Genomic DNA, 23,237 nt, shown 5'->3' with positions numbered 1-23,237 from the left:
TGGATATCAGACCAACCAGTAAACTAAGAATGGTCCTCGCTGATTGTCAAATCACGTGACCTTTAACCGAGTGCGGGGAACGAGCTTGTCACCGGCAATAATGTTTTTTCAAGGATCGGCGGCTTTAACTCGTATAATATCTTCGTTATATAACAGAAATATGACTTTTTAACACCCTTCTGCCTTTTAGTATGTAGAAACACAAATTGCTAACCGTTCTAACTAATGAATCGTGTGCAATATGCAGTGTTATCGTCAAAAAGTGGACTTTTGGTATAGACAAGCCGATCCCCAACAATGGCATCTGGCGTCACACATGAAGGTTGTAGAAAAGTTGAACACGGGGCGTTTCGATTTTTGGAATATAACAAGAAACTCTATTTACATAGAGAACAAAATAGGGAAACACACCAAAAGTTAGCTTTGAGATCTGCCAAATCTAGTCGTGTCACAAGGATGCCCCCTTTTTACATTAAAATATGCTGAGAGCCATGGTTATTGAAAATGATGTTGGCTGCGGGTCTTACATGAAGCGTCTACGCTTTACCGACCTAAGACAGGCTGGCGTTGTCACAATGGCCTCGGCAAAGATGGTGTGAATTGGCTAACGGAATATAGGGGTGTCGGCATGCACTTCTACCCAGTGTAGGGCTCTACGTCACCATGGAAAGAATTACGTCACTATGGAAATGATTGTGTTGTACCCGCAATTGCAACAGACATTTAACAAATTAGCATGCGTCATCATATCTTATCACGAAGCCAGTCGTTAACACTAATTCATATTCCTTTCGATGAATAAATTTAATGATTATAAGTGTGGGTCGTCCTAAATTGGCCCTACCTGCATTTTTTTCTGAAACGAGCAGTCCTATATAAGGCTAGGCGAATCGATCGAGTGTGACAACAGCAGTGACTGCTTTAGCCAAGCACAGGCGCTCGACTCGACGGTAGTTAGAGGCTACGATAAACTGGGGTCCGTACATATCGTAATCCACCACTAAATGTAAGTACAACCATTCTATCTGCATCATACTGATAGTCGAGAAAAATATCTTGACCTTTCAAAACGCATTTACTTTTCGTACATTTTGTCGAGAACGGAATACAAGTCATGCATTTCATGGGGTTAAAAATTTAATTTAAAAAAAAATAAGGTTTTAGAACCCAACCAGTGAAAATATCGAATGTTTCAAAGCTATGACTGGGCCGAAGCACCCAGCACAATTTGTGTAGACTATGTCCTTCGACAAAACTCGATTCCGGACGACTACAACAGTTGTCTGAGTACGAGACCTCTCTCCATCCTCGACACGCACCTTCTTAACGACCCTGATTTTCGTCTTTTCCCGTTCTGAGCACAGAATCGACCATGGTGGTGATAGAAATCAACGCGGTAACTGGTCTGCTGCTCACCTTCGCCCTGGCGGTGGTGGCGTGGTTCTATCTTCGCCCGAAACTCCACGGCAAGAAGAAGTACAACCTACCGCCGGGTCCGAAAGGCTGGCCCATTGTCGGCATGCTGTTCAAAATAGGCACCCAGCCGCAGAGACAGTTCTTGGAGATGTCAGAGAAGTTCGGCAAGATCTTCAGCATGAAGGTGGGATCACAGACGGTGGTTGTTCTCAACGGATACCAAGCTGTGAAAGAAGCGCTCGTTGACAAGGCTCAGTTCTTCTCTGGTCGACCCGAACTTTGGATATTCAGAAGAATGAAAGATGGTGGAGGTAAGTACGGGATGTCCGAAGACATTTTCTCGGGGGTGGGATAAACTGAGTGTAATTATTCGAAATCTTACCGGTTGTTTCAGTTTCGCTTACTTTATTCGCACATTTCTCGGCAAATGTTTAGAAGTTTTACATCGTTTTTTTCTCAGTACATCCAGTTGACAAACGATTCGACAATTATGTAGATCAATTATTACGCATAATACTGGGAATTAGAAGTCCCTATACTTTTACATAAAATTCAGTGGTCTCCGATCGATTCTAGTACTGACATAACTTACAAAAACAAAGCAATCCAGGCTCTATAAGCATCGCAATTTCTCAAAATTTTACTAAAATATTCAAGATTTTGATGCTCAAAGATTACTACGTGACAAAAATTGCGTACTTAATAGCGAACTTTATACACTGTACATCAACGTTTGACTTTTGTTATTCCCTGAAAGGTCTTGGAACCAGAACATACGACCGTGTCTGGAAGAAGCATAGAACCTTTATGCTGACTCACTTCCGTAACTTTGGTGTCGGCAAGCGCTCACTGGAAGAGAAAATCCTGGAAGAGGCGGAGGTTCTTTGTCAGGCCATGGAAGCTACCAAGGGGAAGCCAGTCAACTGTCACCATGAACTACAGTGCGCCGTTACAAACGTCATGTGCAACATTTTGTTCGGCAGTCGGTGGGAGTATGCGGACAACGCATTTCACAAGTTGTTGGACTTGACGGCCGAGTTTGTCTCCAAGCTCAACCACACAACCTGTCGGCGAACTATATCCCATTCCTGTGGCACGTCCCGTACGGAAGCGTCAAGTACTTGAAGACGGCCTACGCCAATCAGAACAAGTTCATCACCGAGCAGATAGTGGAACGCAAGAGCAACGCCGAAATCGACGATCCCAATGACTTCACCGAGGCCCTCCTGAACGAGTCATCGCGCAAACAGAAACTGGGTCTGCCATCCATATTTGACGAACTCGAGGAGAACGACATGGACACCATTACCCATTTGGTCAGCGAGTTTTTCCGCGCGGGTGCCGATACTACCAACACCACTTTGCGATGGACTCTGATGTTCATGGTCAGCCACCCTGAAATCCAGAAGAAAGTCCACAACGAAATCGACGAAGTGATTGGTCGCAGTCGTCCGGCCACCATCAAAGATCGCGACAGTTTGCCCTACACGCAGGCCGCTGTTTGGGAAGCGATGCGAATGGTCGCCCCTGCTCCACTGGCATTGCCCCACTCTGCCGTTAAAGATGGCAAACTCGGTGACTATGACATCCCCGCCCATGTGTATATCTTGCCAAACCTGCACTCCGTTCACATGGATCCAACTTGCTGGGAGAATCCACAAAAGTACGACCCAGCACGATTCATCGACCCTGATGGAAAGCTTGGAGTGAGGGACGCATTCATGCCATTTGGCACCGGTAAGTGCGCAACAAACTTTCCTCTGCCATTCGGAAAAATTGAAGGGACAATACCCCAGAGTAATTTTTCAACCAATTTCAACTATTTTGTTCTATCAGTACAGTATAGCTTTTGTCTGCTCCCGAAATCATGACTAAATGCATTGTTCAAATTACCAATCCTCACTACTATGTGTGAGTGATATCCTACATCGAAAGCTGGATATAATCCTCATTTGTAAATATCTTTGCTTACATTTCACAACGCAGTGTGTGTAAAAGGATAATACTTTGTCATCCAACTTATTCCATCGAGAAGACCAAAAAGACATAATCTGTTTTTTAATTATAAAATCATGAAAATATCGTTAAAAGTTAAAACTATTGCTGTACTTCCCGCAACTTAATAACAGAACAGTCAACAGATTCTATCGTCTGACAGACCTTTTCATACTTCTAGGCACTTTCGCAGTAATTCTTTCTTATCGTCGTTTCTATAGGTGTAATTAACTGATGTGAATTCCACTAATTTTTTCATCTTTCCCCCCAAAACCATTCACAGGTCATCGAAGTGTGGCGGGCGAGCAACTAGCCAGAATGGAGCTCTTCCTCTTCTTTACTTTCTTAATGCAACGTTTCCGATTTGAGCTGCCAGAGGGCGCTGCCCCGTTGTGCTGGGACGGTACCTTGGGCATCACCTACACTCCAGAACCCTTCCAAATTTGCTGCCTTCCACGATAAGATGGCTTGATATACGGCGGTAAAGTCGTTTGAAATATTTGCCATGGTGTGATTTAAATAAAAAGATCGTCTGTATTGTTTAAACAGGACTGCTCGATAAGTTTACCTATAGATCCAAGTTTTAAACCAAATTCTCGATACAATTGGTGTTATTGTCCCCACACAAAGTGCACAAAACTCTTCAATTGTAAACAATTAAAATATACTTTGCATCATTGATAACGATAGTGTTACCACTTATTATGCTCAAAAGTTTGAATAATCCACATTTACAAGAACAATAATTAATCAATGGGGAAAAACAAAAGTAATATGTAAATAGAAGCGCATTTTCATGTTTTGCCGATTGATCCCTTACAATTCCTTGCCTGTGACTAATATATTTATCTACGGATACTTTCTCAGACACAATAATAATATCAGCGAATATTATTACGAAAACAACACAGGCCAGAAATAGTGTTTTTGCGAGTGAAACAATAGTATCAGACTTTAAAAAAGATTAAACATGGAAAGAAACGGACATTTAAGAATGCGCTGTGTATTAAGTAACAATGAACAGAAATTGACAGTTTTTGTCTGAAACCCACATTAGCATGCTTATTTAGAACAGTTTTTCTGAAATTGCCTTGCTGTGAAATGATGTAATCTTTCTGTAAATAGTGACTTTCTCAATAAAATCATATCTTGAAATGGAAAACAAAACGATAATTGCTGTTGGATTATTCTGTCCACAGTCCCTCCATCTTGGTGGAGGGACTGAGCTCTGTCATTGGACTGTCGCCATTCCTTTGTAGCATTTGTTGGCAGGAAACAATCTGGAGCCCACTTAATTCCACGTCCATCACGTATATGCCTGTCGTATATTGACGCAGGACGAGTGTATCTGTTCGGCCAACAGTGACTAGAAGAAAAGTCGAATGACTGGACTATTCTCCCTTGAAAAGTTCATGTGATACACAGATTCCAAAACACCCATTAGATACCATACAGATGTGCTATCAGCACCTGACACAGTGGAAAAGCATCAGCAGAGGGCGCTTCAATTGCAACCATTGCATCAAAGTTGAGGATTTTATCACGAAGTTTTCAAGCCCTATAAGACTCAAGTTCAAGGTTGCTATTTTGTTCAATCACTCGAGACATTCACAGTTCGAGTGTGTAGCTTGAAAAATATCTTTATTTAGCAGTGTAGTGCATTTTATTATCATGAGTCTCACAATTATCTTTGTTCGTTTTGAATCCGATGAAGCAACAAGCAGCCACCCCTATACTGAATTACTCAAACCCGGATAAGCTTTATGACAACATGTCCCCTACCTGCAAGAACTGTCTGCAGCTGACTGACAAGATTACAAAGTTCCTCGCTAATTACAAAGGGAAATAGCGATATACCTTTTAATAATGCTGGATAATTTGCAAATTAAGTGTCCCATTTCCAGTCACCACAGGTGTAATATAAGCCTTGATTCAAAATTCAAAATGTTCTACCTATAAGTTCAGGAACAGGGCGACTTAACGATCAGACCAAATCTTGGTGTAAGACTTGGTTTACATCTGTGCATCATCTCTCAGATTATCCTCCTGGATCCTTTCACAGTGGGACATCATGTTGGATATGGTTCACATGGTGAAGGGACTGTCACATCAACTATTAAATACTCTTGTGTTTCGCACACAGAATTGTAATTCTTGTTTTGATGTGCTTTACATTATGTAAGATTTCGAGTTTACATGTGAATAACAATACAAAAAATATATTTTCGTAAGCTTCCACCAACCATTATTTCAAAGTTTTTCTTGTCCATTTATTTCCTGTCGAATGTCATTTATATGATTATCAAATTATTTTTTTTCATTTGGATTATATATCTGTTCATATTCTCAGCAATCTATCTTTTTGTTCTTTATTAATCATATATACAATTTCATCCAAAAAACCTCCTTATGATATCTAACTAAACGCCATGCCAACATACACTATTCCTAAATTATAAAGTTTTGAATATTTATGTTACATGGGTTGAATAGATGATATTACGTCCTTCCCGTGAAATGACAGTTTTAAGTCAATATAAAGGCTGTTAAAGCGCATTATTTAATTATCAAATTGTATTTTTCACTTCTCAGCAATTGTACATAAATTCATCTTTTATCTATCAAACTTTCTAGGTTATTCGTCACGAGAATGTATTAAAGTTTGAAAGTTATGTTATAAAATATTTGAAAACGTCAATATCAGATATTCGTCCTAAGGTGTTCCATCTGAACACTTCTAAGAATGTAAAGGCGACTGTCCAATTGAAGGAAGCATGCTACTCAAGAGTAAAAGACTTACACTTATGCTTAAACTTTCCTTAAGGAATATTTCAACAATTCTCTTTCAAAATCAAGAATAAAATATCAGGGGTCAACGTACAAATTTTGGTACGAGAAAAACACATTACCCAAGATTTACCGATATTTGAAATTCTAAATGGCCGCTACCCCTGTGTTAACTCTATGGAGGAAAAATGGAATTTTCGATCTTCGAAAAACTAAGACAGTAAAACATTTCTCACACCAAGAACTTTGAAATGAACTCCGACAAGTGGTAGATCCGAAACGAACTGCAAAAGTCTGAGAGTCCGAGGCGCCAGATGATACTCATTTATCGATCCATTTGAATTGAATTTGGAATTTTTTGGAAAAACTATATTCCTTCGATCATCTCTGTCGCAAACATCGCATGTTCTGATATTATACTAACAGACTAACATGTGACAGGTACAGATAACAAGTGTTAAGACAGACTTATCACTTCTTCACGACTAATTTGAAAGCAAAAAGCTTATTCTAGGTGCTTTGAAGGCATGACAAAAGTTGATATGACGACATATTCAAATGACAGTACATTGCCATTCGCTCCTCGATTCTTTGGTTTCTTTTTTTGTCGGTGTGCAGGGAGTTGGTTTCCCTACATTGCTCGTTTCCACATTTATCTGTGACATGCATACTATAGCGTGTGATCTCTTCACTGGGTGAGGACGTTCTGTGTCTTTTGACGTCGGATCTGCCTGAGAAACTACTAAATTATCCATGTAAGACTTTGATGCACCCAACACTTTCAGGAGAAATTTACGAACATGGAAATCACGTTGAGGATCTTCACCGTCTTTGGAAGTATCACCCTCGTGGTCGTAGTTTGCGATTGGAAGGACATTGCTACGATCAATACCAAGTCCCATTGAAATGTCTTCTTGCTTGGCCTCTATCTTCTCTGCAGAAGTAATTTTGTCGATGTGAGTCATAATCACATAAACTGGTATCGCACGACCTGTCAAGAGATTGAGATTGCCATCTTGATGTAAAGGAAGAAACCATAAAAAATGCAAGGTTTTCTCTTCAGCACATATTGTATGTTATAAAGGCATTCTATTCATGTCTTTGTATGCACGAATTCACCAACACAAAGACAAAATAAATGAAAGTTATCAAATGGGATGCAGAAAAACAAACTCCCCTGCATGAAAAGAAGATCACATTTAGGAAAATACATGCATAATCTCTTTTACTTTTATAAAATCACTGACAAACATTGCCAGTTATCAAAGGTAATCAAACGCACAGGCGCATAAACCGTCGCTACGCGAAGCCAGCCTGTATACTTATCCCTCGGTATACAGGCCGGATTCGCGTAGCGACGGTTTATGCGCCTGTGATCAAACGCACCAGATTCACATGCAGCTTGCGTGATAACGCTATGCAGTTGTTCAGTCTCACTCCGTCCGTCTTGAATTGCAAGAACTCCATGTATATTTGGGCCCTTATGTGTTAACCATTTTGAATGTATTCCTATCGGCGCATTGGGATCTTGTTTTCCTTTGAGAATGTTTTCTATGGTTTGTTTCAGCTTCTCCCGTTGACGGTTCTGGACAGCAGTACCCGGCACATCCCACAGCGTGAATGTAGCATTTTGAATAGAAATTCGATAGGGCGAATACACTTTTGTACCAGTAACTGCACCTGCGTATGTCGGCGCGCTGGGTTGTTTTCCAAGAGCCTACATAAATAGAAAAATGTCCCCAATGATAGTTTTCCAGCAAAGAATAGCATGACGTCCAGAGGACTGCTCTACAAGAAGATTTTCAACAACTTTTTCAGGTTGCACACCTGACAGTAGAGTCATTAACGGAGGACTTATGTAGTGCTCTCTCTCTCTCTCTCTCTCTCTCTCTCTCTCATGGGTATATATATATATATATATATATATATATATATAATATATATATAATATATATATATATATATATATATATATATATATATATATATATATATTATCATCAGACATTTTATAAAGCTATGTCAAGACATCCTCAACGTTTTGAAAAATTCAATGTAACACCGAAAGACATCATATATAACATCAGACTCAGAATAACTTAAGGTGTGGTGGTACCTGATCAGTACTGCTTGGGGAGCCAAGGCAGTTGACTGTATTGTTTTCAAATCCCCGAAACAGTCGCCTTGGTAAATAACTGATGAACACCTAGGAGATTTTGATGATGTTATTTCTTTGCTGTATATTAATTGTTGTAAACTAATCCTGCTGATGTCATATCTTCATCATTCATATGACACAATCATAGAGAACCCATAATGATCTATTGCTTGCACTTGCATGACGTTACTTTACATCATTGCTGTATTTATTTCCATCCGAGTGAATTTAATTTTTAAACTGTTTAACTACTTTCGACTATATATATATATATTATATATATATATATATATATATATATATTATATTATATATATATATATATATATTATATATAACACTATTCTTTGCCGTCGCTCTGTCTCTTCAATACATTCATTCTGCACGTAAAAACAACAAATATCACTTACTCTCAGTAGAGTGTTAATAAAGGATGACTTGCCATGACCTGGAGCCCCAAGACATGCGATGTTTTGCCTGCAAATTTCAGATTCCAGTGCAGCAGTCGTTTCTGTGCAGCATCAGAAAGGTGTATTCCTTGATTATTATTTGATGGTTCTGAAAATCTTTCAGCAAAATCCCACTTTGAATTACAAGGTACACGCATTTGTGAAAGTAACCCTTGAAAAATGCTCAATATTTAGGTTTCGTTGTCATAAGCCTCGATCGAACATGGGGGTACATTTACAAATATCATGAAAGCCATAAATGCTTGATACCAGTGATATTGATAGAAATTCTGTCCAAGGATGTTTTCAGCTTTCCATCATGGCCTGAATGATGGGCGTTGTTCAAGTGTCTTTTTTTACAAATTGTTATCGAGGTCTTCTGGTCTAAACTTCGTACTCGTCATTATTAAAAATTGCTTAGTAGAAACTTTGCTTTTGTCATTGTTTAAAATTGCGAAATAGTAAAGTTTGAAATTGCAGAATCCAAAACGTAACGTGTCTTGTTGTTATAGAACATGAGATTGCATTAAGTCCGCAGGGAATATAGACGGGCCCTTACAACATTATTGCTGAGGAATCGAAATCACACAGCTATCTGGTTTGACTCTCACTGGACGTCCCTGGGTTTCAAAGGCAATATTGTACGTGGTCATGCAGACTTTCTGGCCACTGGAAATTTCCTAGCCAATGGCAAAGATTTTAGTCAAATTGTTATCCCCTAGGACTCCCTGGACAATGGAATTTGAGAAGAAAATATTCGGTAATTACCGTTAGACAGGGGTGTGCCCTCGACGTAAAATACGAGCTCCTGATTGTCGTATTGTTCAAGCTGTGTTGACCATTTCAGTGGTGCAGAAATGTTCCCATCAGTTCGAGGTTCGTACACTAAAATTTCGTCGTCTTGCTGCTGTTTAAATTCATGTCTTATTTTATCCACCAAGTCGTGGATACGTGACTTCTTACTCAACTCAAAGGATTTCCTGTTTTTGGTATTGACTCGACCAACCATTATATTGATGGAAACAGTCCCATGCAAATCTGCCATTATAATGAGAAGGTGATAAAAATTTATTTTATTGTTTTAAAAACTTTTGAAAAGTAGTTCTTGCTAAACAAATATCGTTGATGTTGTGCTTGTTAGTTTGCACTAACAGACAAAACAATAATACTCCCACCAAGCTTATTTCGTCACAATGTAAAAATTGAAGTGCAGAGAAAATTCTCAGTGCTAGACAAATGAACAGTTTCAACAGTAGATGACAAACGGTAAATGTTCATAAGCATCATTGATCAATCAAGAAAGCGTTTACCCTACGTTTAGCAGTATGCCATGCACACTTATTAATAAAGGACTCTACCACACAACTAGCCGGCAACATCATTCAGTACAAGGCCCTAGACTTTAAATAGAGTCCACCTGAATGACTGCCAATCCCTTGGAGATATTCGCATTTCAAAGAGTCAGTAGTGCCATAGGGATTGCTTACAGAACCACGCTGTAACAGAACGATGGACAGGGGCAAAGAAAAATTGACTTTTTTGCTCGGTTCAAATTACATATCCTGAGAAGTCCTGGAGATATGTAGTTTCATAAGTTGCAGACAAATCTGATGTGAACAGTGTCTGTGAGGAACTTCTTGCAAGTCAATGGTTTGATTTTGCAGCAGATTATCTTACTTTACAAAAAAATCAATCAGTATCACACTTTATGGAAGCAATCCTTTTAGAAATTTTTATAGTATCGTCGACCTCGAACATGTGATGCGAGAATGGGTTACTGCAAATGAATATGTTCTTTCATAGTTCAGCCAACGCTATAAGATGATGACCGTTTGGAAGTATAGCAAAAGTGTCACCAAGACCAGTTCCCTATTCAATAAATTTGCGCTTTGAATTGCCAGCGCTAACAGGGGATATTGAAGCGGGTTTCCGTAAAGAAGGAGATGAAAATATTGGTTAAGGTAATTAGGAGAGCCTAGTATAGATATGCAAAAAATATGATATTGAAATTTCTTCAAAGGATATCAATGTTAGTTACATATGAATCTACTGGGTAAACTATAAAAATCAATATCAAACCAGATATATATATAATGCTATTTTTTTACCTGTTACGTCTTTCCCCCTGCCCATTGTTTGCCTGTTCAGCACCAACACGATAGTTTGCTGATGCCATGTCTCATTCCCTCACTTTGACAGTGAGCAATAATTATAGTGTTACAACACAGTTTGTGATTGTCAGTCATTGAAACGAAGCTGTTTCATTGGATAACGTCAGGAAATTGGGTTTACGAAAGAATTATTTTAACTCTGATTCAGAGTGACTGTTATATGATTTGCATTGATTGAAAATTTAGAGGCGTCTCATGATACACTGGAACTTTCAAGAACGACAGGAACAACCAGCGTTTTCGTGCCATCCCCCATTTTCTCTTCCAACCAGAAGACGGCCTATGCATTTGTTTCTGTACATCCAAAGTTGATTTATTTACACTGGAGTTCGTGAAAGATAAAAATCAAGACAAAAATCTTCAAGATTGCGGATAATTAACATAATTGGAGAAACCGGTGATGCACACCTGCATGTATTAATAATTGGAGTTTACTGGCCGTACGCCTGCTTCTTCTGTTGTGTTGGCTGTGTTGTGCCGGCTGTCGCCCGTAGAGCTACAATTCCGGACCATGGAAAGCGCAGAAATTTTGCCCAGCAGATCCGCTGGGCACAGGAACGGTCGCACGTGCTGCGAGTTGTTCCTTATCTCGTGAAAATTCCAAAATAGACTTCCTTCCTGGTCAAAAACGATGCCATCTACGCTAACCAAATGGTGGACAGTGTTTACTTTAGACTGGAAAAACGGCGGTTTAACCATAGATAATAGTCTCGCTTCTATTAGCTATCTTTATATTTGGTGAGATCGAGGAAAGATGCAAGTTTGCGGTTGATTTGAAGGAAAGCTTCGCTCAGAGTCGTTAAACCGTCGTTTTCAAATCTAAAGACTGAAATTTTGCGCATGCGTGTTTACTTGATAGTACAACCAAAGTCTTCAGCTCCTGAGATAAGCGGGCAACAGATCTGAACATTTCCGTTTTCATTGGCCATGGGTTTTTAAAATCAACACAATATAAACTGTCCTCTTTCCAATCCTTTTCGGCTAAGTTTCATAAGTTGGCACTTTCAAAGCATAATTTGGAAGGTCGGGTATGATTGTCATTTGAGAGGCATTTGTGGTCCAGGCCCACTTTATTTTAATAATAATTCTTTTTTTCCTTTCATAAGTTAAGAGGGTCTAGTGCGGATGTCTCCTGGACATGGATCTTGTCAATTTCACACCGTTCTTTAATTCATATCATCATTGTTTTACGATATGTTAACTGATTGATTTAACGGGCTGATTTTGCAATTTTTATAATAATCCACACTTACATTTTCGTAGGGACACGTTTACCAGTATTCCTGCGAGAAGTCTTTTGTCAGAGATGTACAGATAGTGTCTCTTTCTTTAGCCTCAACCTTCTTTGTATCAGTGCCAGAAGAAGGGACCTAATTTTATACCTCATAATAGAGTCGATGTTAGAAAGAAAGGGTTCATTGGCCGCATTTCCCGTTATTTAATTCACTGAACAGTACTAGTAATATTGATATCTTTTGCGATTCACTGCAACTGTACAAAACAATGTCTTTGCGGTCTTATGTATGTGATTTTAAACTGTTGTATGTTTCTTGTATGTTGTTTTCTCATTTCCAATTTTTCTTTTATGAGATTTACATTTTATATATCATATTTTAACTTGTCTGTAATTGGCTACTACCTGGCGCTATTGACGAGAGAAAATAGAATAAAATCAAATTAACTCCCTTATAACAAACATGTCAGCATTAGTAACAGTAACAGCCATCTCTTTTATTGTAATATATTCTGATATTTTAGCATAAGATATTTATGTTCAAACGTGCTGTCTGGATTAAGATTCCTAAGGACTGGTTTTCTATTCTCGTTTATTCCACCGTGTGTCCGATGTCAAACATTGCGGTGTATCCACCCATTACAGCCACTCATAGGATCACGACCAAAGGTTGTCAGACATACGCCTTTACATGATCATGACCAGTAGCCTGGGCTGCGTGCATTCTTAGTTATTTTGTAAGATTTGTCCATATTTCAAGAAGTCATCTTCAACTGAAGTTTTGTCTTCTTCCTCGCAATTGGAGCGCTGTATTGTGTTTAATCATTCAAAGCGGAGAAGAGCAATGCCGCCGAAAAGAAGGAAGGACATAAAACAGGTACACTAATGATGTTTTATTTTATTTTCAAAATCTGTTGAAGTGTTAAACCTCGACTTTTAAGTGTTATCGGTTGAAACCAATGCATTTCAAAATATAATTCTACCACTTGCATTTTAATAAAACACGAGTGGAACTAATTTGGGATAATTGGATTTTCATATTTTTCAAATTTCTCAAAAGTGTTAGGTGCCCTATGGATGAATGTTGCAATATTTTAAATTACTTACAAAAACAAGTGTGTAATATTAAAGGAAAAGCAGATGAGCATACATTTGCAGATAAACAGACATTAATTCACCATCCAATTATCCCAAATTAGTTCCAATCGTGTTATAAGCTAAAACCTCAATTCATTTACATGAAATAGCAAAGCCAATGCAGCCCCGACAAAACTAGCATACCCTACACGACATGATACTCTGTAATTCTGAAAGCGGAAATTTTGTTCTAAATAAAGACACCAGTATTTTTCATTTGAAGATCCATGCTTCCTGAGCGGACTTTGACCGATACCTTTTTTGGTTTTGATCCTTAACTTTGCCTTTGGGTGAACCCTTAGGCAAAACACAAACAAACGGACCAACGTTCTATACCCATGATAGGTCTGCTATAGTCAGATTCATTTTTCACGTGTTTACTGACTCAATCCGTGGGGGAAATGAGAGCTACGCAGTCATATTTTTTTGTCGATGTATTTGATAGCTGTTTGATGAAACAGTTCGCCAATTGCTCAACATTTTATGGAACTGGAATCTGGAAAATAATTGTGGAACTCGCGTTTGTTTACATATGCAGTCGGTGCGGATGTAGCAAGCATTCCGAATTTTGCAAAATTAGATATGTGTAGTTGGAACGAAAACCTTACACGAGACACCTTCAGTGCATGTTTCCTCCAACTAACATGGAACTAGTGGTGTTCTCTTCTCTGGTCCAATGATTACCGATGTGTCGTATCAAGTTTTATGTGTTTGTTTACACGAGTGGCGGTTCTCATTTGTATCCAAGCTTAAACATTTTGTTCAATGGATTTCGTCTGTAGATATAAAAATCACCATTACTTTTTGTATATAATCTTTACATGTTCAGTGCAGCCTCTACATTCAATTTGACGGCAGTAATATTATTGTATACTTTTGCGTGAAATCCCTTATCAAAACCAACAGCCGATTATTGTGATCAACATCCGCATGTGTAAATAAATTAGAACGACACAAATTTCCTCCAGATTTCCATAAAACAGTAAATAATTGGCGAACTGTTATATTCAACAGCTTTCAAATAGATTGACATATACAAAATGACTAATGAGCTTAATTTTCGACAGGATGTTCTGAAACACGTGAAAAAGGAATCTGACTATAGCAGACCTGTGTTAAAGAATTAGGCGATCCTCTCACAGTGGTGCCCTCGAAGCTAGTTTCGCAAAGCATCATGGGTATACTGAGAAAATTGGTTTACGGAACTGAGAGCTTATTCAATATCTTTCGGTTTCGCATGTTTGACTACAATGTCGCAAATGTTACGCTTCTTTCAAGTGTTTTTCTCTGCTACTAAAATGGAGAACGAAATTAAGACATTTTCAGGATAACGATGTAGAAAGGCCCTCTACCATCAACATTTGTAAATAGTGGAGTAAGTGATGAGATAAGACACTGCTAAAATGCATTTGCACAGATCAAATTAGACAAACGTCGACCGATTGTAAAATTGGCATGGTATAAACAAATTCAGTAGTCTTATCGGTACAATTTATTTTAATTTGACACATGATGTAAAATCATAATATTGAATTTCAAAATGACAAAATTAACAAAAGTTAATATTATGGTTTCACATCATAAATCATTATATTCATATTTTGTGAATTTTTGTCATTTAAAAATTACTTCGATTCCGCTTAGATCAAAGTGATGGTGGTTTAGAAGGAAAATTCGGCATTGCCAGCACATACGTATAGAAGTCTCATCTGTGAGGTACGATGAAATACCAATTCATTTGTGGACCTCAATACTCTCAATAAATGAATAAACTACCACACTTGAGGCTAAATGCAAAATGTGTAAGTGGCTTATCTATGTAAAAGAGTTCCCGATACTGTTCAACACTTAACCTTTTCACATAAAATGGAGATGCTCGGCGTTAATGTACACACCCACACATCGCCCTTTTCTGCAAAGATAACAAAAGCTTTGAAGATTAAACAGTTTATAGCTTACCTGGTCCAAGCTGTGATTTATCTACCCATTGATGTTCACTTTGCGTATAATTTGTTGAATCCGACCTCGTAAAATCGTTTGCCTGATCTGTGAACTCCCGAGATAGCGCTACATCCTTATCCTCGCAGTTTTTTCAGCACCCGAGGACGTCAGAACTTCCGCGTCAGCATTGGGAACAAATCTTGCCATTGTTCAGTTGTTCACATGTGGACAACTACACCGAAGTGAAGCCAGTGATATCGCCAACAGCATTTAGGCCCTATATTTATTTATTTATTTGCATAACATGAAGAGACACGCTGCCAGGCTAATACCCTTTTTGTACGTGACTGGCTTAAAGGTTGAATACGTCATTCATTTGTTTCTAGCGAACCTAATTTGCCAGTGTTTCTATGATAAACTATGCTCAAGTGATTAAAGGTTCAGATAACGTTTCAACACGTACGTAAATAGATAGTATATATTTTGTTCCGTTTACTGGCAGATGATGTAATGTTTGACGAAAAATTGATCTACGTGCATGTTTCCAAAGGGTAATGTCAAAGTTCAAGGATAGTATCATGTAAAAAGATACTTCAATATACAGTGCGGGTGCAGATATATGATTTTTCCGTTTTTGCTAAGCATGTATGAAACTTATCAAAATTGAGTAATCAATCAATAATCATCCCACCGCTGCCACCAATTTGTAATGATCTCATTTTATTTGTTTTTGGGACGAGTTAATTAATTTGGAAGGCCTTGGTTTATGACTGGCCGTGGGTAAGTGGGGAGACAGAACTCTTAAAGGTATACTGTCACCTGTTCGAATTTTGCCACAGTTACCATGGAAAGAGAAAATCTTACCAATCACAAATTTTAAGCGGGTGGCCGCTTTTAAAAACAGCGCCCTCACACGGGCATTTTGAATACCAAGGACGCCCCTTTGACCATATATGGGTATATTTAGATTACAGGTGACTGTATGCCTTTAATGTGATCAATGTTACCAGCTGTTGTCTATGCAACAGTAATCCAGACACACACAGAAAATATAGTAATTCTCTATTTATTCTAATTAAATATAAAAGAAATATTAAGTTACAATAATAAGAAAATTTATCAGATTCCTGTGCGTAAAAAGGGGGTAGGGGAGTAACGTGTAGTACAGTCTATGAGCTCTACAGTTGCCCGGGTTAAGTAAGCGTCCGTCTGCCGTGTTCACTGTCCAGTTGAGCATACAATTCCTTGATCCGGTAACTTCAACCACAGAGAAACATTGACATCTATGTTTCTCTATGCTTCACACAGATCCCGTTTCAAGTCCTTTCCCGTAGCACATGTGCACAGTTGTTTGTCCTAGCACCAGAGGTCCCGCAATTCAAGCCCTGTACGGTAATTCCGTAGGATGTCGAGATTGTCTCTGTTCAGGTACAACTGGTCAAATGTATGCACACCCAGTGCTTCTCTCGTAGTTCAGTCACTCTGCTCAATGGTGGGACCACAGTCTTGACACCGTAGAGTCCCGGCTTTCAGCACACACAGCAGGCTCGCAGGGAGGAGTGCAGCGCAACTTGGAGCAGTGAGGAGTGAGTTTCCAAAGCTCAATCATACAGTTATATTCACTACGTATTGCATTTGACATTAAAGGTTTGGCCCTTGATAAATTGTCAAGGAGTGGACGCAAAGTCTGGTCTCAGCGTCATGGTCTGGCAAGTTCAGATCATATTTACCTACAGATGGTCTGTAATCCATCATATTTATAAGACACTAAGTGGGGTTTAATTGTGAGAAGGGGGGAGCTATTCCCCAAGTGTATATTTTGGCGACCTCAACCTAGAATCTGATCCAAGATGTAGCCATGCCCTTGTCAGGTTAAAATGTATAAAATGTCTTTTTGGAAATGCGGCCGAGATGCCGACATTTCAAGGTAATTTTGATAAGTTTCACACATGCTTATGCCAAATTCCATCGTTGCCGACAAGTCCTGGAGTGCGCTTCAGAGCAACATCAGACTGATTTGGCGACGGTTCAGGTAGGTGGAGCTCTCCAAATTTTCGTTTAATTTCGCCCAGTAAGTTTGAGATCGAGTATTTTATGGACGTATTTAAGAATAATGGTTTCTTCATGCAGTGTTTCTCCCTAAAAATAATTAAAATTTGACCAAAGAAAATTGACATTGCTTATGACAGTTGATTGCATTATCGGGAGAAAGTTGTTAGTAGTATGACCTGCTTTCTGAAGTTAACATTTCCGTCTCACGGCCTTATCTAATTGAACAATGTTAGTAATTTTCGTCCAATTTTATGTCAAGGAATAGATTTTGTGAATATCGCTTCTGGAGGTCATTTCACAGTACGATAGTGTTTGAAATGCAGACACCTGAAAACCGAAAGTACATTAACTATCAGGCGATATCTATGGCAAGCCAAACGTTGAAATATTCTAGAAAAAACTATTTTCTTTATATACAAAACATTTTCTTTAATTTGCAAAAACCTATTTTCGTTTTGTAAAAATCCATTTTCTTTAAGTAAAATCAATTTTCTTTGCGTAAAAACCTATTTTTCTTTGTGTCCAAAACCAATTTTCTTTTTTGTAAAAAATCTTTTTTGTAAAAAACATTTTCTGTGTGCAAAAACCTATTTTGTAAAAACATCTTTTTGTTTAAATAAAAACATTTTCTTTTCGTAAAAACATTTTCTTTTTGTAAAACCTATTTTCTTCATACGTACAAAACATTTTCTTTTTGTCCAAAAATGTTTTCGTTTTGTACAAACCTATTTTTATTGTTGCACAAACTTCATTTATGTTGCAGAGCCTATGCTCGTATTCCAAAGCGGCCATTCGTATTGGTCACCTCTCAAACCTGTTTGTGCTTGTCCAACTCACGTTTCTCTTTAAAAATGTGGAATTTTTATTCTAAATATATTTTCGTATATTAATGAAATAACATAAACAAGCTTTGTGTTTGTAAATATAAAACTGTCATTCCTTTCGGTAAAACCTATGCTTGTATTCCAAAACGACCATTTGTATTGTTCACGTAACCTTCGAAGTAAAGATGGCGCTCTGGTCAAAAGGTTATTTGCACACGCAACGAGTAGAATAGCCCACCAGTCGCTTAGAATATTTTGGTCTTGACTTTTAAATAAATATTTTCACCTTATTGAATCATTAATTGTACGCTATTCGTATTAACTGTTTTAATCTACTTTGCGGATATGGCTTTGGCCAGGTCATGTGATCGAGGGATATCGGTTTGGACACAGAGTAACATACACAGAGTGGCAACAGCTATTGTTTAAGGCGTGAAGCGGTTACGTAAGCAATCCATGTTGCCTCGCCTCACGAAGCTCTTGGCTCTCTTTTCCGAAGAGTGCCGACCATGCACCCTTCGGTAATTTTCGGATTTTTACCAATTGTTAAGCGAAAGTATGTTCGACAAAGTTTGTGTTGTTGTTGTCGTGTGGTGCTGATCGGCATTGATGTGCTGGCAAAAACGGGAGTGTTTTGAGCTTCAGGAAAGTGGGTTTAACCGTTTTAAAAATTCCTCTCATATTTTTATGAATATATAATGAGTGTGTTTGAACCCAATTTGAAAGTCTTTTATCGATACTGTCTGGTTTTACTCAATGGTTTACGGTCAGTCATACCGTCTTTTACACGTGCGTCAAGAAAGGACATGTTTATGAAACTGCTGGCGTGTTATGTTTTGATTGGCGTGAAGCAGTGTTTCTGGCCTGAGAGCTCACAAAGTAACTATGGTTGCTACGCGACTGGCAGTACGATGCCATCTCGTCGTATGTTTCGCATAATCTCGTGTAATTATCAACCACAAACAAAGCCTCCAAAAAGTTTAACACCTTTGAAGCTCATTTTAATATGAAAAGCCAATAGTCTACCGAGACGACCATGGAACAAAAGGCATGCAAGTGTTGCCACTCTGTCTATGTTACTCTGTGGTTTGGAGAACGACTCGTACGGTCACTTCCACCTACAGTAGACTGGCTTCACCAGATGATCTGCGCGCCAGCCTATCACCTAGTGCGAGGGGAGGGCGACATTGCCCATTTATACGATAGCGGATATGTATCGTCTAGTATCGATGCTAGAAAATATCGATCTTAGAGTCTAGTATTTAGAACTCTTTACATAATGCGATACATTATCAATATCGATACTATCCATACTATCATCTAGTAAGCTTATCGATACTTTACAATGACTTGACTGGGTTTCTGATTTATCACGGATTTTTTAATTCTGGCATACTGGAATAATCAAATACTAAAGAAAAAAGATGGGTCACTATGCTTGACTTTTTACAAATGTACGATGAAAAGTCATTGTTTTTCACCAAAATCACCTAAAAGCAATATATAAAACCATTCATTGCAAGTTGATGCTGTGAATGAAAGTTTAAAATTCTCATCGTACAAAAAATACAAACTTTGAACAGTAAAGACTCTAGTTTAAAGAAAAGAAGTGTGACTAAATGGAATTACTTTACCTAATTTGCCAACTATTAAATTTAACCTTCAAGTATTGTCGACTTCATAGAACTCTTTTAAGTAGCATCTAAGTCATACATGTATTGTAATTTTGAAAAAAAAACGGTCACTGTGCTCACAATTTGCCTACCCTTTCTTGTGTGCTCTTCAGAATGTGCCATTGACCTAGCCAGTGTTAGATTAACTCAAGTCATCCTAGTAGATAGGTAGTAAAGGGAAAGCAACTCCATACATCGTTCATATTTTGGTTGTTTGCGTTTTGTGTATGATATTGTGGATAATATAAGTGTATATCATGTTTGGCTGTTTTATGTAAAATGTTGATTAGCCATGGCGAGACGTACCTGTAATCTACGTTTCTTGTGTTAATCCGCACTGGAGCGGAGAGACTAATGTGACACTGCGATCCTTTGGCGCTACGTTTCGAAAACAGTACTTCATCAGTCGCTTAAAATTCATTCTGATTGGTGAGACGTGTTGATTGTTTTTATGTGTTAGTATGTTGTTCCACTTACGTTTGTTCTTCAAGTAGTGCAGCTAGAATGTCTACAGGTTGGTCTTGTTGTGTTTGTGTAGGTTCATGTGAATCTGAGTTCGAGCTATTGTAGCTTTTGTGAAGTCTGACGCTTACAAATGTATCGCCTTCCTTCTGTATGCGATTATTGGTTCTTTTTGGAACGGCTTTTTAGTGTTTCGTCTTTTTTAAGTTCACATCAGTGTTATGTTAGGGCTTGCTCGATTTTCGTCGTCGGTAACTGCTCTGCTGCTCACCTTCGCCCTGGCGGTGGTGGCGTGGTTCTATCTTCGCCCGAAACTCCACGGCAAGAAGAAGTACAACCTACCGCCGGGTCCGAAAGGCTGGCCCATTGTCGGCATGCTGTTCAAAATAGGCACCCAGCCGCAGAGACAGTTCTTGGAGATGTCAGAGAAGTTCGGCAAGATCTTCAGCATGAAGGTAGGATCACAGACGGTGGTTGTTCTCAACGGATACCAAGCTGTGAAAGAAGCGCTCGTTGACAAGGCTCAGTTCTTCTCTGGTCGACCCGAACTTTGGATATTCAGAAGAATGAAAGATGGTGGAGGTAAGTACGGGATGTCCGAAGACATTTTCTCAGACGTTGGATAAACACGAGTGTAATTATTCGAAATCTTACAGGTTGTTTCAGCTCTGACATAACTTACAAAAACAAGCAATCTAGGCCCTATAGCATCGCAATTTCTCAAACTTTTACTGAAATATTCAAGATTTGATGCTCAATATATTTTGAGTTTTTACATCAATTTGTTATCAGTATCCAGTTGACAAACTGTTCGACGATTATGTAGATCAATTATTACGCAAAACACTGGTAACTAGAAGTCACTATACTTTTACATAAAATTCAGTGGTCTCCGATTGTTTCTAGTACTGACCTAACTTACAAAAACAAAGATATCCAGGCCCTATAGCATCGCAATTTCTCAAAATTTTACTGAAATATTCAAGATTTTATGCTCAAAGATTACTACGTGAGAGAAATTGCGTACTTAATAGCGTACTCTGTACACTGTGCATCAACGTTTGACTTTTGTTATTCCCTGAAAGGTCTTGGAACCAGAACATACGACCGTGTCTGGAAGAAGCATAGAACCTTTATGCTGACTCACTTCCGTAACTTTGGTGTCGGCAAGCGCTCACTGGAAGAGAAAATCCTGGAAGAGGCGGAGGTTCTTTGTCAGGCCATGGAAGCTACCAAGGGGAAGCCAGTCAACTGTCACCATGAACTACAGTGCGCCGTTACAAACGTCATGTGCAACATTTTGTTCGGCAGTCGGTGGGAGTATGCGGACAACGCATTTCACAAATTGTTGGACTTGACGGCCGAGTTTGTCTCCAAGCTCAACCACAACCTGTCGGCGAACTATATCCCATTCCTGTGGCACGTCCCGTACGGAAGCGTCAAGTACTTGAAGACGGCCTACGCCAATCAGAACAAGTTCATCACCGAGCAGATAGTGGAACGCAAGAGCAACGCCGAAATCGACGATCCCAATGACTTCACCGAGGCCCTCCTGAACGAGTCATCGCGCAAACAGAAACTGGGTCTGCCATCCATATTTGACGAACTCGAGGAGAACGACATGGACACCATTACCCATTTGGTCAGCGAGTTTTTCCGCGCGGGTGCCGATACTACCAACACCACTTTGCGATGGACTCTGATGTTCATGGTCAGCCACCCTGAAATCCAGAAGAAAGTCCACAACGAAATCGACGAAGTGATTGGTCGCAGTCGTCCGGCCACCATCAAAGATCGCGACAGTTTGCCCTACACGCAGGCCGCTGTTTGGGAAGCGATGCGAATGGTCGCCCCTGCTCCACTGGCATTGCCCCACTCTGCCGTTAAAGATGGCAAACTCGGTGACTATGACATCCCCGCCCATGTGTATATCTTGCCAAACCTGCACTCCGTTCACATGGATCCAACTTGCTGGGAGAATCCACAAAAGTACGACCCAGCACGATTCATCGACCCTGATGGAAAGCTTGGAGTGAGGGACGCATTCATGCCATTTGGCACCGGTAAGTGCGCAAAACCTTCCCTCTGTCATTCGGGAAATTGAAAGGACAATACCTCAGTGTAACTTTTCAACCAATTTCAACTATTTTTGTTCTATCAGTACAGTATAGTTTTTGTCTGCTCCCGAAATCATGACTAAATGCATTGTTCAAATTGCCAATCCTCACTACTATGTGTGAGTGATATCCTACATCAAAAGCTGGATATAATCCTCATTTAAATATCTTTGCTTACATTACACACACGCATCGGGTGTAAAAGGATAATACTTTGTCATCCATCTTATTCCATCGAGAAGAACTAAAAGACATATATGTGTTTTTTAATTATAAAATCATGAAAATATCGTCAAAAGTTAAAAATATTCTTGTACTTCCCGCAACTTAATAACAGAACAGTCAACAGATTCTATCAGTCTGACAGACCTTTAATACTTCTAGGCACTTTCGCAGTAATTCTTTCTTATCGTCGTTTCTATATGTGTAACTAACTGATGTGAATTTCACTAATTTTTTCGTGTTTTCCCCCAAAACCATTCACAGGTCATCGAAAGTGTGCGGGCGAGCAACTAGCCAGAATGGAGCTCTTCCTCTTCTTTACTTTCTTAATGCAACGTTTCCGATTTGAGCTGCCAGAGGGCGCTGCCCCGTTGTGCTGGGACGGTACCTTGGGCATCACCTACACTCCAGAACCCTTCCAAATTTGCTGCCTTCCACGATAAGATGGCTTGATATACGGCGGTAAAGTCGTTTGAAATATTTGCCATGGTGTGATTTAAATAAAAAGATCGTCTGTATTGTTTAAACAGGACTGCTCGATAAGTTTACGTATAGGTCCAAGTTTTAAACCAAATTCTTGATACAATTGGTGTTACTGT

General features: G+C 39.1%; 3 protein-coding genes and 1 long non-coding RNA gene across 4 annotated transcripts; 3 read left to right on the top strand and 1 right to left on the bottom strand.

Annotated features, from left to right (window-relative positions):
• The first annotated feature begins 748 nt into the window (after nt 1–748).
• On the top strand, nt 749–4,578 carry LOC139134952 (cytochrome P450 2F3-like). The gene is made up of 4 exons (XM_070702059.1): nt 749–1,006; nt 1,365–1,727; nt 2,174–3,153; nt 3,695–4,578. Exons 2-3 carry the CDS (start codon nt 1,373–1,375, stop codon nt 2,539–2,541), a joined length of 723 nt encoding a protein of 240 aa, XP_070558160.1. The 5' UTR covers nt 749–1,006; nt 1,365–1,372; the 3' UTR covers nt 2,542–3,153; nt 3,695–4,578.
• Nucleotides 2,712–3,873, top strand: LOC139134213 (cytochrome P450 2U1-like). The gene is made up of 2 exons (XM_070701126.1): nt 2,712–3,153; nt 3,695–3,873. The coding sequence occupies exons 1-2, from the start codon at nt 2,712–2,714 to the stop codon at nt 3,871–3,873; spliced, it is 621 nt and encodes a 206-aa protein (XP_070557227.1).
• Nucleotides 4,579–7,584: 3,006 nt separating the features above from the next.
• On the bottom strand, nt 7,585–15,524 carry LOC139134951 (uncharacterized). Its single transcript, XR_011552907.1, has 4 exons — nt 15,307–15,524; nt 9,574–9,843; nt 8,767–8,867; nt 7,585–7,915 (listed from the first exon to the last, which is right to left on the bottom strand). It is a non-coding gene; the product is annotated as an uncharacterized lncRNA (long non-coding RNA).
• Nucleotides 15,525–20,553: 5,029 nt separating this feature from the next.
• LOC139134950 (cytochrome P450 2U1-like) lies at nt 20,554–23,237 on the top strand. The gene is made up of 3 exons (XM_070702058.1): nt 20,554–20,881; nt 21,385–22,362; nt 22,903–23,237. Exons 1-3 carry the CDS (start codon nt 20,674–20,676, stop codon nt 23,079–23,081), a joined length of 1,365 nt encoding a protein of 454 aa, XP_070558159.1. The 5' UTR covers nt 20,554–20,673; the 3' UTR covers nt 23,082–23,237.

Source organism: Ptychodera flava, chromosome 6 (assembly GCF_041260155.1).
Source record: "Ptychodera flava strain L36383 chromosome 6, AS_Pfla_20210202, whole genome shotgun sequence".
Classification (NCBI taxonomy): Eukaryota; Metazoa; Hemichordata; class Enteropneusta; family Ptychoderidae; genus Ptychodera; species Ptychodera flava.
The sequence above is the reverse complement of the archived record's forward strand: the minus strand, read 5'-3'. Positions and strand labels throughout refer to the sequence as shown.